The 18,673-nt window shown below is 39.3% G+C and overlaps 1 protein-coding gene across 11 annotated transcripts in view; it reads right to left on the bottom strand.

The window, feature by feature from the left end:
* nrxn2a (neurexin 2a) overlaps positions 1-18,673 on the bottom strand; it is a 399,544-nt gene that overhangs the window by 23,132 nt on the left and 357,739 nt on the right. For all 11 annotated transcript variants that reach the window (XM_046867424.1, XM_046867425.1, XM_046867418.1 and 8 more), the window contains one exon: positions 1,129-1,300. In XM_046867424.1, coding sequence (XP_046723380.1) covers positions 1,129-1,300 — 172 coding nt within the window. The remainder of the gene's footprint in view (positions 1-1,128; positions 1,301-18,673) is intronic.

The raw sequence follows: 18,673 nt of genomic DNA, 5'->3' as shown, positions 1-18,673 counted from the left end.
TATAATGCAATAATACTAACATAAATAATCAACTGTAACAATTTGTATCAGTTTTAAAACAAATTGTCTGTTTGGATGCAGGTGATCCGAGGTTAAAATTTCGTTCTAAACTTTTACAATTGTATATATTTGTTTTTTTATTTTTTATTTTTACTTTTAATATAAAATTTAAATTAAAGGCATCTGGTTATCAAATACATTATGTAACACATCGAGTGCTCCTGTAGCTCAAATGGCTGAGAAAGGTAACGCTGTTAATGCTCGACAGGTCTGGATTATTTTGCCAGCAAAAGGGGGACCAACACAATATTAGGCAATTGGTCATAATGTTATTTCTGATTGGTGGCTATAATGTTATGCCTGATGCACATTTGAGACGAAAATATTGAATGGGTTTTAGGGTGAAAATTTTCCTTTAAGAAGACAAGCTAATTTTCCGCCATTTTCTTTGCCAGCAATAAACGAAAGGCTGCTCTGTGATTTCAAATTTGACTGGAGGATGGCATTCAGCAGCAGCAGTAGTGCAGATTCACTCCTCAAGCTGCTTGAAGCAAAAAGCTGGCTGGCTACCTACTGTAAAGGATCCAAATTCATCCTGGGCGAGGCAGCTTGGAGCGAAATGTGTCAATTTGCAATTGTTATTAGATTGTTCATGAGGTGGTTATTTAGGCTGTCGACTTGGTGAGTCAGAGCCTGGGAAGAACCTGAAGGCAAAATGGCACACTTGAAAACCTAATGACGTGCATTCACAAATATAAATCAATTTGCACTCTGGCACAAGCTAGGCCCCCAATCCGCTTCAAATGGATGCCAAAGTCTTCAAACAGCATTTGTCAGGTTTTGAAGGGCAAAAATGCATGCGCCATGGTTTATTTCAAGAGGTGATAATTACGTCTTTGGAGCTAGCTGTACTACTGATCTTTCTTTCTTTCATTCTCTCTCTCTCTCTCTCTCTCTCTCTCTCTTTCTCTCTCTCTCTGACTCTCTCTCTCTGACTCTCTGACTGTGTGTTCATGGCCATGCACGTGGTATTGGCCTCTCTCCAGCACACAAACAACATATCACACTTCTTATGTTGGAGGTTCCCTCCTACAGTCTGTTATTTGCAGCCAGCAGCAGGGTTTTTACCTGTTGGATAGCGCTCAATGACGGCTTGGTTGTCCACCTGGAGGGTGGCGTTACCCCCGCTGCGGGTAAAGCGCACTACATGGTACTTGCCGTCGCTCACGACGACGGCTGGCTCATCGATAGTGATGTCATCAGTACCCACGTTGAAGATGACACAGACTTTTCCTTGTTCCTGTAAAAATAAAAATAAATCCATTCAGAAACGATGCACAGAAGTGCAGAGGAAACGACGATGTCACACAAGGACTTGAAAAAGAAAAACATCTGTCTACCTGGTCATGCTGCACTAAATCACCCTTGGGAGAGCAATGCCCTATGTAATGCAGGTGGGAAATGAAGTGTATCTCCATGTTTTACATTCATCACCCTTCCCCCCCCTCGTTCACACTTTCCCTCTCCTCCACATCAGCATCTCTCTGACATGTATCAGTTTTGGCACCATCCTGCTGTTTCTGTTTTAGACTCATCTTCAGCCTCAAGCGGAAACAGCCCACGTGCTAAACCGGGCTGCCGCTGGGTGATGCTGCTGATAGGGAGCAAGTCAGGGTGGGGTTTGCCATGACGCTAGCTCTCGCCTGCTGCATTGGGGAATTGCAGGTCGCAGTGCTAATGTGGCAGGCTGCGGAAACAGAGAGAAAGCTCAGCTGTTTTACAGCCTTGTCATGACCCACTATATCCAACAGTCAGAGCCTGGTGGGAAAAAAGCCAGCGCTGGCATTCACAAATCCAGCCCTATCTATCTTCTCGGACACAGCCTGATCAAACTTCTGCCCACGTTTCAAGTTTGGATATAGTCTTCCTTTCTCTCTGGCCTCAACTGACAGCTTCTCATTTAGATGCTGATGCCTGACAAATATCAAATGCAACATGCGATGAATATAGAACATGTACTGGAGACTGAAGGACAGGAATAACAAGCCTCAGTGTCTAAAATCGCAACTCTTTACCATACAGATGAGGATATTTAAATTAGTAGCACTACACTATAGGGGCCGAGGAAGTTTTGTTGAAAATGTTCAAATTTGAGTCGCGTTCCTATTTCTGAACTTGTTAAAAGACTATGTGCGCCAAAGTACGCATTACCCTGCGCTATCGATTGCATTTGTCTCGGGCTGATGTGCTGCAATCACTGTTGCATGTGGGCGTGCACTGTCCAGCACTCGGATGAGAAAGGTCAGTAGCTATATATGTATATAACTTCTAAAGCCACCTAATTAAATACATTAAAATAAAATACTAATTATATATTGCAAAAACAATTTCACCACAATTGTAAAGCGTGTCACTGTACAAGATTCAATGATTTCTAGTTTATTCTAATGAAAAACATACACACCCAAAAAAAATTGTAATTCATTATAAAAATAATAGGTAGAAAAAGAAAAATTTGACAATGTTAGCTCAAATCTAATTGGCTACTTATTCGATTAGAATTCAGATGTACACCGATCAGACATAACATTATGACAGGTGAAGTTAATAACACTGATTATCTCCATCATAGCACCTGTTAGTGGGTGAGATATATTAGGCAGCAAATAAACATTTTGTCTTTAAAGTTGACGTGTAGGAAGCAGGAAAAATGGGCAAGCGTAAGGATTTGAGTGAGTTTGACACATCAAATTGCGATCTAGACGACTGTATCAGAGCATCTCCAAAACTGCAGCTCTTTTGTGGTGTTCCTGATCTGCAGTGGTCAGTATCTATCAAAAGTGGTCCAAGGAAGGAACAGTGGTGAAGCGGCGACAGGTTTATGTGTGGCGGAGGCTCATTGATGCACGTAGGGAGTGAAGGCTGGTCTGTGTTGTCTGATCTAACAGATGAGCTCCTGTAGCTCAAATTGCTAAAGAAGTTAATGCTGTTAATGCTGGATGTTAATGTGGTACATAAGCTTGTAGCCTTGTTAAAACTAATCTAAATTTGTTTGTCAGTAGTACAGCCTCTAGGCTTTCTTGCTGTGGCTTGATTATCAGTTCAAATTTCAGTACATCAGTACACAATGTCTTCACTGGGTTCTCCTGTTTCCTCCAACCTCACAACAAAATGCAAATGAATTATTGTAATGAATGCAATGCCCGACTGATTGATTGATTAGCATCCCATCCAAGATGGATTCCCAACTTAGGTTTAGTGTTTGGCAAGAACTTTTCTGCATTTGGCATGCACCCTTATCCAGAGCAACTTACTGTTATCTCATTTAATACAAGGCGAGCAGCCGGGGTTTCAAGACTTTGCTCAAGGGCCCAGCAGAAGCTGCAGCAGCTTGGCAGTGCTGGGATTTGAAGTTCCAATTTGAAGTCTAATGTCTTAACCACTGTCATAACACAGACTACATTATGCACCTTAGATAGTGATTGCTCTCCAAAAACAAAGCAAGATTTGTGTGGTTGTTCATATAGCTGAACTATTTAAGGATGTATGCATGATCCTATGATAAAAGGTTTCCCTGTTGGAATGAATTTGTTTAAAATGCATGCTAAAAATGTTTATTCAGCCAAAGGATTCCTTTTCCTTACAAGTATACTTAAGTCACTAAAGGCAAAATAATTCATCTGGCTCCCAAGAGAGTGCTGGTGTAGTGCTTAATACTATCAGCTGGCACTCAGAGCATGGATTTCTGCCATGCGCTCCTTATCAGCCTCCTCTGTATCCTTTTCCTGCTTTCCACCTGCCTATCTTCCTCTGTGACAGGCTCTCTTCCAATAGGCTTGCTATCTTACTTGTAGACGACTCATTAGCCATCTGCTGAAACATGCCAGGCGCTGCTCTGAGCAGGAAAATCATTTCCGTACAACACTGGAATAGTCATATTTTGCTTTGAGACATAAACCTGGGCTTCATTGGTCACCCAAGAAAAAGCCTCGTGTCACACGCTGGCCTTCATGAGCACCATCTTACTTTCTAGTACCAGTCCATATTTGAGGTCCTCAACATACAAAAGCCAACTTCCAAACTCAAAAGGATTTTAATGGATCAACAGGTCTCCACTGGTGAAAAGGTCAGGAGGAGGTTATATCTGAGAACAATAGCGCTTGTTAATAAATGCGTAGCTGATTTTGGATTTTGCGCATCTCCTGCATGTGACATCAAGCTGTTGATGGCAGCCAGGGAAGAGTGGGGAGAATAAGTAATCTCTTCAGGGCAGCTGGTAACGAGCAGGCGGTGCTACGAGCCAGAGGAGAGATCGCCTGTCAACAGGCTGTCCCTGCAGGCTAGCGTACAAAACACCCAGCTCTAATCCCCAAATGCCAAACATCCTGCAAAACAAGTCTGACAGTCTGGGTTGTGGCGATGGCTGAGGGCTTTTGAGCATCGCAAGCGTCCTGCACACATGCTCTTTTCAATCAATCCTGACATTCAACACTCCAAATTGGGTTCGTTTGGCTTTGTCACCATATACAAGGAGCGATTTAGCAGAAACAAGCAGTAGTGTAGTTTGGAATAAGTAATCCATAGTAATACAGAAATCCCTCTGTTTATCTCGGTGGTTACGTTCCAAAACCGCGAGCGATAAACGGACCTCGACCCAAAAATGTTTTTTTATGTATACAGTACTGTACTTTATTAACATTTTACTTCATTTTATAAATAATAATTATATTGTTATTAATACATTTCATTATTTTAACATAAAACTCCCTATAAATTCCCTATAAGTTTCATTTCTACACTTTTGGCTTTTTGCAATTTCTCTGTAGCTGTAGTTACTTTGCAGGAACCTTTTTCTAAACAAAGTAACATAAAAAAAAGTTAACATAAAAAATGAGTTTTTTATTTCCTACGCTTTGGTTAAATGAACTTTTTATAGCTACTAATCCAGAGTAGGTACTTATGAGGACCAGAAATACCTGCCGTAATGGCCGTTGCTTATTGATCAATAGCTAACTTTACATAATTCCTATTCCCCTCATCTGGCATCAGTTAACAGCCATGCATTTTTATTATAGTGGTGTGAACAACTGGTGAATTGATTGTAGAGTAACTGTAGCATGATGTATGAACATTACTTGTTGCAGTAGAAGAGTGGGGAATCAGCATTGGCGCAAAAAAACAAAGCAACAATGAGTAACAACATAAGGTTAATATCACCCTCTTCCATATTTGTTTCTTCAACACTGCATCATTCACATATGTCTTATCCTGTATAGTTAATGTACAGTTGGGGGAAGCTTAATACAAGTGTTGTACAATTTACACTTTGTGGGTACACAGGTTTTTTATTTACAGTATTTGATAGACACCGAATATAAACAGAAGTCCAAAATTTTAACAGCTAAGCTACCAATTCCCATGAGTGAAACTCTTCAGGGGAATGGGTAGGTTTGACTTTCTTGTGTTCACTCAGGTATAAAGTGTGGTCGTGTTCATAAATATGGGAATGTACTTGCTGTTTGGTTAATGTTAAAAATTTTGCAGGCAAGCACAATACAAATAGGTCAATAAATAAACAAGTATCAGGAGCAAATGAAATTGGGCAAAAATCCTCAGTGAGGAAAAAAATGACAAAAATTAATTGTAATTAATATAAACATTGCTACAATGGCTTAGGAACGCAGTTTGCACCCAGATGAGGATGGGTTCCCAAAACCTATTTATCTCTGTAAACCTGCTTTGGGACAATGCCCATTGGTAAAAGTGCTAACCAAATAAAAATTAAGAATAGCTCCAGAAATGTTTAGATTTTATTTTCCAACATGGAACATGCATTCTGGGATTGAATCCAGTAGCATCCTATTACTTCCAGTGTGTATTAGAGGATTAGACTAAATGAGAGCAGTCCAGTCTCCCTCACCCCAAGACATCCTGCTATTCACTGCCAATTTTACTAAAATAAAAAAGAATCAGAAATTGATTCAATGTCAGATTCGCCTAAACGCTGCTAAAATCGACCTGATGTTTTAAGGTAACACATTTTTTGAAGTGTGACAGTTGTATTTGGTGCCAAAGGAATATTACTAATACTGTGTGTCTTCCTATTAGTGGGACCAAGGTTAAATCTAGCCTGCAGGACTCTCATTGCATAGATTTGTCCCTGCAATAAAAGGCACCTCCTCTCGACTTGGAACACAATCACATCAGCCCACTGCTCCTTGCTGTCGCATCTCTGCCTGCTGAGCTGGTGGGTTGCTGATTGGAAGTGGAAGAGTACAAGCTAGATGCAGGCGAAAGTGTAGACAAGGAGGTAAAGAAAATCGTGCACTCTCACCTTTGGCTCTCTCTCTCTCTCTCTCTCTCTCTCTCTCTCTCTCTCTCACTTTCTCTCTCTCTCTCCTTATCTCTTCCTTCTTGTTATTTTTCCATTCGTTCTTTTATCACTCAGTGGTTATCACTCAGGGTAAACTGAAGGCGTTTCTAAAATAGATCACCACTTAGAAGGTGTAAGGCTGTGAGGCCGTTTCTTGATTGTACTGTCTGAAATAGCAGATATAAAATTAGAGTTGAAAATAATTAGATCAAAGTCAGCCAGTATCAGGCCTCTGCCATTATCAAGGCTATGCCAATATCATTCTTAGCTAGCTTTAGGTATGATTTGGAAAGCGTATCCTAAAATGATTGATGAAATGGCCAGAAGAGGATTGTTCTCTGCAAAACTATCAGCAATTATATTGTTTGACTGGGGTAAAGCAAGAGACTTTTCTTCAAAGACAAGTCAGGAAATTGAGCACAGAACATGGTATAAAAACAACCCTCTAATGCACAGTTTGAACTGGAGGTGGTTAAAGCAGTAAATGATTTAAGTCCCTGGATCTTGCAGACCTACATATACAATATCATGCCCAAAAGTATGTGCATGCCTGAGCATAACACCCATGAGTTGCCATTCTTCATCAAAATGTTGACACAAAGATTGAGGCACACAAATGTCTAAAACGTTTGTGTATGCTAGGAATTCAAACATGAGTTTCCCGCACAGAGGCCTGACCACAAGTCAGTGGTGGACGAAGTATAAAAGTGTCCCTTTAAACTTTCACTTGAGTAAAAGTAGAAAAGTATTTTCCTCCAAATGCACTTAAGAATTCGACGTACTATGAAGTACTTTGATGACTAAAATGTTCCTATTATCATTTTTGTCACAAGACTCTTAATCAACTCAAATGAGAAAAGGTGAATGTTATTCTTAGCACACAAATCTATTAATAAAATTATATTAAGACTCAAACGCTGATTGATATCGATTAAAATTATCATTAGCAAAAAAACCTGCTTTTCAACTACAAAAAAAACAAAAAAAAAAATCTCGTAATTAAGGACATGGGTGTTGTGGCGTGTTAGAGTCAGGATTTACTTCTGTCATTTTGTATTGCTGTGTGTTTGACCAGTTAAGTTTTTATTCTCATAAATAAAAAAGAACGACTGATTTCACTAAATGTGGTTGAGTTAAAATTGAGATGTTTGAATTTGAAATGTAGTGAAGTTTAAGTAAAAGTCACCCAAAATTTAAATACTTCAGTAAAGCACAGATATGTTAAAAAGCTACTTAAATACAGTAAAGAATTACATTTATTTTGTTATTGTCCACCACTGCCTCAATTCCACTCAGCACCTTTGTGAAGAACCGGAACGCCAACTTCATATACTGTATCAGTGCCTAACCTCTTGTGTTCATGTGAGAAATTGTCCATTAACTTCCACAGTCAATTTTTTAAATCTGTGGAAAGTCTTTGTAGAAGGGTGGAGGCTGTTATAGGAGCAAAATCAATAGTAATGCTCAATGCTTATACTACTTTGATAAATGTATTATATGAAAAAATATAAGTAGCTCATTTGAGAAATGAAAAAGACCCAACCGTGAAATAATAATCAAACATTAATAGACCATTCTTCAATTTCTGGTATGACATAAATAGAATGGATACGAAATAAAAAGTCTCTTCTCTCTGGGAGTATAAACAGCGTCTGTTAGAGATTCCTGAGATTTCTAAAACACTAATATTATTATTACACATTAAATCTCAAGATCAGATGCATTGTTGGGGGGGCTTTCACATGCATTCGATGTTTATTGCTCTCAAAGCATCTCTAGGGATGCTTAACATGCCCTTGAATTTGCTATTAATGTTACAAGTGGATGTGCAATTGCTTTGAAGCACCATTAAAGCCCTATAGAGAATGAATTATAACGTCTGAATGGGCGTATTTCAGGCAAATGCCGTGTCTGCCCTTATCTTTACACTCGTAAACTGAGCTCATGCTTAAAGCCAGAGCACCTCTGATTTAATAATCCAGCACACACAGGTTTCTGATTTAAGCTCTAAAGTTGATGGTGTATGGCAGAAAATAGATTGCAGAATTCTGGAAGGGCAATAACACTCATTAAGCTTCTCGGTCCTAATCTGACTGGAATAATCAGCGTGAATATAGGAAACGACTAACACAATGCGACAGTCTCTGCTACAGTCACATTCAGCCATTTGCTACGGCCGCCTTTCGATTTCGCCGCCTTGCCATTATTTCTGGGGACGGTTTTCGTTAAAAGGGGTTCCTTTTTGTGCGGCCGAGGTGGGTGAAACATCTCCATTGTAACTGTTCTGAAATATATAAAATATGCGGAAAAATATAGCTGGTTTAGGACGAGAGCTTTTCAACAACAAAAAAAATAATAATACAGACAGGGAACAGAGGCAGATTTTCATGGACTATTTTTTTTTAGGGACACATCATGTCTCGCAGAGTAGGGTCCGTATTTAACCGTCTGACAAGTGCTTCTGTTCTGGGCTCTCCTTGTGAAGAACATGTCCTACTTTTTGTGTCCAAGCCAAGAGGTAAACTTTATAATGGTGAGAGATGCTGATGATATTAAAAGGGACATTTTTGAGGGTATCTGATTAGAGCCAGCTGTCTGGAGTGAAACATGGAGATAGTGCAGATTAAAGACAAATATATCGTTCCAGTTCATGGGCTAGGGTTGCCCAGGGAGGCTGAGCACCCACCAAGCTCACCTGCCTGTTTGCTCACAAACACTGCATGTTAATAGGTGTCACAGCACATGACCTTCACACTTAATCAGAGCCCAACGATAAGCCTGGACAGCCAAGACTCTCTCATTAGAGTCTTTTCCCCCACTCTCTCTCTCTTTTTCTCTCTAGCTGTCTTTTCAGCTAAAATGCAATGGGCTTAAAATAGCAAGAATCAAACTGATTACATACCACAACATTCAGCTGATTTCTTTTGAAGACTCGCAATGTCTAAAACGGTAATAAAACAAGTTGGCGTGTTTCCCAATCCAAACTTCTTTTGTTGAAATTAAATTGAGAAAGACTCTATGCTTCACCCTTAAGACCTTCTCTGATGAGTATGATGATTCAGGGCTTCCTGAAGGTGGTGCTCTGAACCTGGAGAACATTGAGCAGGACCCAGGTGGCTGATGCAGGCTTGTAATGAAACGCTTCTCTTTACTTCACAGGAAGCTGAATATAGAAAAAGTGGGCTAGGGCCACGATTTGTATTCCTGGTGCATTCCTCTTGGTTGATTCGCTTCTTTATTTCCGTCTTGTGGTTAAGCTGTGGTTTATTATACTCTGATGTTTTCCCGTCACTCTGTCATCATGCGTACCAATGGACTATGCCATGCTCAAGTGAGCTAACCTAAAAGTAATTGGCTGCATTCTCATTTGATTTGTTCTAAACCCCAAAGACTGGGAGAAACCATCTTCAGTCTGCTGTCATAGTTTTATTTCTCATGAGATGCTTCACTTTTTTTGTGTTTGATCTCAGTTGGTGAATGGACAGTTGGGGCATAGAATCGAAGAGTTGGCTGTAGAGCAATAATTGCATCGATTTAAACGACTGTCTAGACATTCCACTGCAATGATCATGGTTTTCTTCAGAACAGCACTGATGGAGCTGCACTTAAACTCACAGAGCTGCACTTTCCATGACTCTTTTATAGGAAATTTAGGGGCTCACTTAACATTACTAATGCAAATCAAAGTGGTACAAATGTTGAAATTTATGGCAGAAAGAAACTAGCAAGCCTGAAGAAACAACCAGGACGAGACTAGCCTGAAGGTGCAGCACAAGTTTTGTGAAGTTTTAGGGGAAAACCAAAAGTAGGCAGCCTCACGGTCAAATTTCGACACAGCCATCATTAATTCTCTTGCCACTGACACTGCAAAAGTATAAGAGTGGCTGGGGAGAGAGTTGCCAGGGTAGTTAGTAGTTAGGGTCACAATATCTATGTGTACCCTATAAAATACACAACACACCCACACTATTGATCTAGCTACTAAAAACACATTCTACACAGCTTACAGTACACAAGGGAAAAAAGAGTCACTATTTGCTCTGTATGTCCTATATGATAATTTCAAAACACATACAGCCTCCCTGTATTTTTATTTTGACTCTCTAAATACTAAAATGTACTGCAGTGGACTTTTATTAAAAATATATATATATATATTCATGAATATTTGATTTCTTGGCTTTCTGTAGTAAAACAAGAGGAACCAGCTTAAAAACAAGTCGATATTTGATTAAAAAAAAGGGAGATGAAAAATTCTCAAGGTTCCACATACAGGTGCAATTTCAAAAGAAATATATGAAATATATCGTATATATGAACTTGCTGCAGTATATGAACCAATTTTGATTCCAAGTACCGCAACTACACACTTTCATAAAAAAGTTGTCAAATGGACTTTCGTTTCAGTGCCTGCACTGCCTCTGCTACAACTTTGGTTCAGTTTCAGCATCGAAAGCGCAAGTCACCTTGTAGTTTGTCCTCCTGGTTTTCTTAACACATACCAGCTCTGCAGTCAGGCCACAGGCGAAACACTCCTTCCCCAAAGGCACTTCATCTCATATTCAGAGCACAGAGAATGGCGACTCCAGGTTAGTGCCTGACAGAAGGCCCTGCATATCGGACGCCCATAAATCATCTATGGCTGCAGCTCAGTGGACTGAGAACCCAATGAGCACATCCAACTTATATTCGTCCTGGATGTTTCTGCAGATTCTGAGCAAGGACGCTAGAAACAGCCTAGCTTCCAATTGAGTTAGGACGAGTATTCAATAAGGCATAGGAAGTTTGCATTAGTGCTGTAAATTTTAAGGTTCGAATGGGACTTTTAGCACAGCTACAGCCTTTTTCTGTGATTTTCATACCAAAAAAAAAAAAAGTCTGTATCAACACCCTGTAGTGTTGCGCAGATGAGATTATTAGAGCAGTAATAGCCATTCCACAACATAAGCCTTGCTCCAAGAACAGATTTAGTTGTGAGAAAGAGGCAGATGTTTCTCTGAATCACTGGTTCACACTTAGATTTGTATTCAAAGTTATATTTAGAAAGAGATTTTCACTGCATGAAATTAAAGGCTGCACATTTAATTCAAGATTGTAATAGATCTTAGATCTTACATTTGTCGCTTCAATAGCGATCAGCTTTGCTGCAGTCTGCTATATTTCGAAAGCTTTGATTAATGTCTCGACAAAATCAAAGCTTGACAGAGTTACAGTGGGAAATGACTGATGTTTTTAGGAGAAATGCCACATATGAAGCCCCAACAGGATTCATGAGGTTTATGCACCCAAGACAATCCTGTTTTCTCTCTATGATCCCTTTATTTAGCAAAACAGAACCTGAACAGTTGCTCACAAATTTTATAGTTCCACAATTAAACCTCATAGAGAGGTTGACAGACTACTGCAATAGGAACACCTGTACAGCTGTTCATGCAATTGTCCAATTAGTCATGCAATTCATAAAATTGTGTTTAAATTTATTTAACTTTAATGGGTCTTAGGTTTAATAGGAATTTAAAGGTCCAGATCTCGGTGACTAGCATGTGATTCTTACATGCAACACACTAGAGTTCACATAGAGCGATGCGGAAGTAGAAATTCCTTGTTGATGAAAAATATTGCAGGCAAACAGTAGAGAAGTGGCAGCTCAGTGAATATGATGTTAGACTTTTGATCAAAAGGTCATGGGTTCAAAAACAACAACCACCACCAAACTGCTATTGCTGGGCCCTTGAGCAAGATTTATAACCCTCAATCGTTCAGATGTATACCGTAGAAAACTATAGGTTACTCTGGATTAGCATGTCCACCAAATGCCATAAATGTAAATATTGAATGGCCTGAATTGGTTCAACCCAACAGGAATGTGATGGTAACTCAAATATTCACTTAATACAAAGCAACTCAGAACATCCAAATACATCAAAATGTGAGGTGGAGGGGCTACAACAGCAAGAGCTCATTGAGTTCTGCTCCTGTCAGCAAAGAACTGAAATCTGAGACCAGGGGGGCACAGGTACTGGACTAGACAGTTGTAAAGTGAGAAGATGACACTTGAAAAACTGGAGTACAGCCGATATCTTGCTACTTTTCTATTGGATCTTCTTTTGTTGTAGGCCAACTGTGTCAAGGTTTGACATAATATGTATTCTGATATACTTTTCTTCTCAATACAATTGTACAAAGTGGTTAAATGAGTTACTGTCCTCTAACACCATCAGTGCTTTTCCATCCACAGAACTCCTTCCCTCCAACGTTTAGAATATATAAAAAGCACTTAAAACAAATAGAATCTACAACCTTTTTATTTATACAAAACCTGCGAAAAGAAAAACATTATGAAAGGTCATCTGGAGCAGCTCTTCTTCTTATCATTATTCCTTGACCATGGCCACCTAGCTGCGATTGCAGTTTTTATTTACAAACTTTCATTTTTCTTTAATATTTTGAAAGTCAGCTTTTGACGTAATGTCGCTGTACAGTCGATCAGTTCGGATTTAACGCATCATACATGACGTGAATTTGAATTCTTAACTTTTCACTGCGTTATAACAAATAATGATCCATCTTCAAATGGCTCTTCGAAATGGCAGAATGAGGCTTGTGTATTTTAATTATACATTATAATTACAAAAATACTTCATGACAGCTCACATAGCTGCATCACAAGCTTTGCGTGCCTGTTTAGCTTTTCCTCTTTAGGGATGCATTTGTTTGGGTGCAATCAGGTCAGTATGCAGAAAAGTGGGATTTTGTTTATTACTGTATACAATCTCTTAATGCATTCAGAAGAAGGGGGCGCATTTAAACTGTGGTTTTAACTGGTTCCCCTTCAGCTGATTGACAGTTATTTATATCCAATGCACAAAGAGTGTAGTCTTACACTGCCCATCTTGATTTTTGAACTAGTATATAGGTTAGTTACAGTTATAGAGGCCCCACATCAAAGACTAAAGCTCTGCCTATAGCTTATGGGTGTGTGCTATTGAAATACTCAAACCCATCAGCCCCTCTTTCACCAACTATCCATGATACAGTCATAATCTTTGAAGTCCAATTTTTTTGTGAACATTACTGCAGGAGCCTGTCAGTATCTGCTTCAGATAATAAATAAAATGTTTCGAATAAAGTACTCTTCAATGGTATTGTGCAATAAATAATTTGACTTATAAGCAACTAAATAATTACACTTATATCAAATGAACCAGTTGCCTGTATCTTCATAACAGAGCACTAGACAGCAGGTCGGATGACTTTCAATAAACAAACGTGCATTAGGCGGCTCAATAAAAGCTGAGAAGTCATATCTCACGGAAAGATCAATGTCTAACTAGCGCATGCTGCTTCCTGTAATAAAAATGAAACACCCTCACTTGATTTGTTTACATTCCCAAGTAAATTGTGAATTGCTCACAAATCTTACAGGGCCCACAGCACCAACAAAAAACAGATGACAGATGAAAAAAAAAGACTCGACAAATGTGGAGGCTTCACAAGAGCAGCTCGAAATGTAACATAGGAATGCTAAAACGGCTATTTCGGCAGCAACACAAACCAATCAGGCGTGGGCAAATAGATTCTTGCAGTCTTTCAGTCTGAAACATATTCAAGGCACAAAAACAAGACAATGCCTGATAAGTTTCTCCCTAGTTGCTGAAAGAATCAACATTGTTTTAGGAAAATTATAAAGAAAGAACAGCATTGCGAGGCTCTGTTTTCTGCTTCTCCATTGGATTCACTATTAGAAGCTGCACATATTATCAAAGCACATTTATGAATTATTTGGTATCTGTTCCTATTATAAGGGACAAGGTTTTGCTATATATCCTGTAAGAGCCCATACAAAATGTTATATTTAAGAGACCATCTTGACCCATCATGAGTGAAACTATATCTAAAGGACCAGTACTGGATGGTTCATAGAGCAAGGTGTAGCAGAACCACACTGTATATCTCAATCATTCACCAGAACTTAATCTTCATCAAATCCTTATTCACCACTCCATACATTTTAAATTACCCCGTAATGTTATTACCTTTATTGAGTGATGAGGATTTTCAAAGATATTTGGTAAATATAAAGCATAATTTCATCAATTTCTGCACATTTCTTGATGCACTACATATCCAAACATCTCCATTGAACAAAATAGCGTTATTAATGACTTGTTAACTTGCACCTAGTGGTCAAAATAGGAACTGAAAGAAGTGCTAATAGAAGCCCGTTGGCCAAAATAAAACAAGATTGCAGAATAAGAGCGTAGACATTAGTGTGTACGGGCGTCGGCACCCGAGTCATGAATGCGCTGCACTTCTCAATATATACCAATGTTACCATGGTAATATCTCTTCACCATGGTAATCATTCAAGTCAAGTCACCTCAGTCTTAAATACTAAAGGAGGATTTTAATAAAGATTCTGGTACCAAGATAGTGGAAAATGTCTCCACTAGATGCTTGTCATGGAAAACAGGTGTTCACAGCTGTAACACCTGCCCTACAGTTATGATCATTTGTGCATATAAAATATAAATAAAAATATAGAGTGAAAGAGGACTTTCTCTTATACTGATTTGAAAGATACAAAATTTTGTAGGTGATTTCAGTAAATCAGCATGCACTATTTTAAAGGTTTTGAAGTTTAAATTATTAGACTCACTGTGTTGTGCCGAGTCTTCACTTTTCCGTTTCATTTTAAGTGTAGATCAGAGTTATTAAAAGGATGGCGAGAAACCGCTGAGTCAATGTGTAATGCTTTAAGGTTGTTGCCCACTGTTTCTGGAACAGGTGTTCCTTTAATTATGAGGCAAGGCACCGCCATTTGACAGATTTTCCCTCCGTTTTTAATCATGCCACATCTGTCCAGGGGATACACACTGCTAAAAAGACTGATTTCCCCTGAGGAGAGCCCCCTCCTGCCCCTTGCATCTGTTCCTCAGCCCAAAGTGCTCCACAATAAGTCAAATGTGAGATGGATGCCCTCAGCCTGAGGTAGTAACGGGGAGTTCGACACTGTAGAACCTCCAAGCACAGCAATATTTCATGGCAAATGGTAACTTTTGTAGCTGCTCTGTGGTCAGGTGTGTACAAGTTGTACAAGTATAGAAGCAGGCTACTGCATATGATATGAAAGTCTGGCTCATCACCACTGACTCCTGTCTGACAGCCAAGATAACAAGTCCATCTAGTAAAACCAACAGGTTGTTTATTCTCCATTTGTCTGAAAGTGACACGACCCACAGTATCCTGAAAAATGGAAGTCAATGGGCAATCTAATGCTGGTGCCCAAGAATTGGTCTAATACAAATGGCTATCTGGAGCAATAGCCTGTGTCACTGCTGAGACGAGGGCATGGGTGTGGGGACACAAATGATCTAGTGGTTTAAACTCAAAATAAATCCACCCAGCAACATATTTCAGCTGTTTAATTTCACATTCATAAATCCTTTTTAGGGCTGAAGTCATGTTCCAGAGATTCTCATAAGGGCGAAGCTTTGAATCAAAAAGTTCTCGACATCTCATTCCATTCATCATCATTATTCCTAACACTGATCCTGGGTACCCCTGCCTTGCAGACTGCAGTGTTTTCCCTGTACTCAACACACCTGATTTTCAACTAATAGGTTAACTGACAGCTATTTCTGAAACATAAAACACTTGAGCACAGGGGGCACTCTGGGACCAGGGCTGGAATTGTGTGATCAACACCCCTCCTGCAGCTGCAGCTCCTCTCTCGCAAGACCTGCTTATACTGAACAAACTCTGCCACACAGATCAGAAAGCTCCATAAATCCATCAGCTCCCCCTCTGACAAGTGGGGTCTGGAACCCCCATGGCACCCTCATTCCAAAATGTCTATGTGATGATGGAAGCCAGAGTCTCAGCAAAGATCGATACACAGCCACCCTGGAATACCAAAAACCACTCTGCTCTGCTGCTCATTACTGGCAGTAAGAGCGGCTGGTCTGCTGATGCCACTAGCTCATTCATCAGCCCACGCCTTCCTGCAGGTCTCAGACTCTGTGGGCAAGAAAGTGGCGCCACGCATCATCAGACTGAAACCAGGTAAAGCATGAGGGACGAGACACTGCAGGTATACTACGACAGGACGTGAAAGTCTTGCTTGGGAGGTAGAACACCCTAAAGATTTTATTTCCCCATAGTGTGTGCTGTTGAATCTATGCCACTGTTGTTCTTATGACCAGGTAAATTATTTTGTTTTAATTTCTGAAGCAAAGCAAATATTCTGCATGAAGGACATGGATTGCATTAAAAGCTGTACTGTGGGGAAAAAAAGCAAGAGGGGACCACATTGTAACCTTCTTTTTATGTTCCCCCATAAACTTTATACACTTGCGTTTTATTTACAACAGCACCTCATACATTATACACACCAAATCATTGGTGCTTGATGGCGTAAAATTCAGTGCTGGAAATAAACTCGGGAGTTAGAGTGGCATCAAACAGAACGACATTTTGCACACATTCTGACAGAGCTTTCTCAAAACCCAGGCTTTCCGCAGTTGAACGAACCTTTTTGTTGAGTTTAAAGACTACAACAAGCAGTGGGGGAGTGTCTGAAAACAAACGCCGCTCTGTATATGGCCAGGCAGCTGCTATCAGGCTGTTTATTCCCGCACTGCTGAAGAGGCTTCCAATTTAAAAGTCTAGGTTTCAGACTAAAATTATCATTTATCTGAAGAAAGTTTTTAAATTAAAATTATCTTTGATTGGTTCAATACTTGCACAATGCAGTGGTGGACAGTAATGAAGTTAAGGTCAAAAGCTAGCTTTATCGTGTATCTGTACTTTACCGAAGTATTTTGATTTGGGGAGACTTTTCATGAACTTCATTACATTTCAAAGTCAAATATCTACATTTTGCAAAATCAGTTGTTACTTTTTATTTATGAGCGGATAAAAACTTAACTGGTCAGGAATCCACCAATCAGGTTCAAGCGCACGCTCTGCTTTGAACTTGTTATAATTGGCGCTTGGTTGTATCTATGTACTTACACTTACATGCAGTTCAGCATCAGTTTACAGTTAACATTTTGAGAGGAATAAATGATGGAAGAATCTCCTGACTCGAACTCACAACACCCGTGGCCCTAATTTCAAGATTTTTTTTAAGTAGTTGAAAAGAAGGTTTTTGGCTCATTTGAACAGATCAGTGTTTAAATCATTAACATAATTTTATTAATAGATCAGTGTGCTGAGAGTGTTTTACGTAAACTGAGTTGATTAAGCAACTTTGTCTTGTGACAAAAATGATAATAGGAACATTATAGCCATAATAAATCAAAGTATTTTGGATATTTGAGTACATTTGAAGGCAAACACTTGTATTCAAGTGAAAATTTAAATGGAACACTTTTACTTTTACCGGAGTCATATTTTACCTACTGTTTCTCTATTTTTACTTGAGTACATGGTTTGTGTACTTCGTCCACAACTGGCAGAATGACAATAAATCAATCATATCGTTTATTAAATAAATATTTCTGATTAATAAATGAATAGAATCTAATATCTGTGCGAAAAATCCGAAGAGGCAAAGAGCCACCGTTCCACGATACTAGCACACCATCACAGTTCTATGTAAAATAAACAGGTTAAATAATAACACTGCTTATTCCTTCATGCTACTGTTTTCAGGTTCTTCACATTTATGTAGATGAATCTTCTCACTAAGTACTTCTAATCTTTGCTTTGAGCTGTGCTATCACTGCATCTTATCTGGGGCGAATGACAGGACTTATTTGCGCTGCTTAATCTCAGAATATGGCCTTGATGCAGTGTCGCGATTTTATAGTGCCTGAAAGCAATGATTTTATCCCACTTTATTTGCATTTATTTCAGAGGTCCTAAGGGTCATGTCATCTTTATTGCTTGGATTAGAATTCCCACATGATACAAATAAACAAGTTTATCATTACTTTTGAACATACATGAAACTTTTTTTTTTCGCATATTCTAATGACAGCGAGCGATAATACTGTATCTCTCGCCTCTGTCGAGTTAAATATGCTCCTGAGCTACCAGCTACCAGTGTTCCTGTCCCTTTGCTCTCTTTGGATCTGGTTCCACATCAACATCCTGAAGATCAATGAAATTACTGAGCAATTTAATGATGGATTTGGATTGTAATTAATATCAACAGTCTACTTCAAAGGCTCAGGACCACAGGTTGCATTTACTGCACACCTCAACATTGATGGAATTGCCCAATCCTGGATGCTGGAATCCACCCAGATGAGGATGGGTTTAAATCTGGTTCCTATCAAGGTTTCTTTCTCA

The sequence above is a fragment of the Silurus meridionalis genome, chromosome 15, assembly GCF_014805685.1.
Source record: "Silurus meridionalis isolate SWU-2019-XX chromosome 15, ASM1480568v1, whole genome shotgun sequence".
Taxonomy (NCBI): Eukaryota; Metazoa; Chordata; class Actinopteri; order Siluriformes; family Siluridae; genus Silurus; species Silurus meridionalis.
Note: the sequence above shows the minus strand (reverse complement) of the source record. Positions and strands in the feature narration are given on the sequence as shown.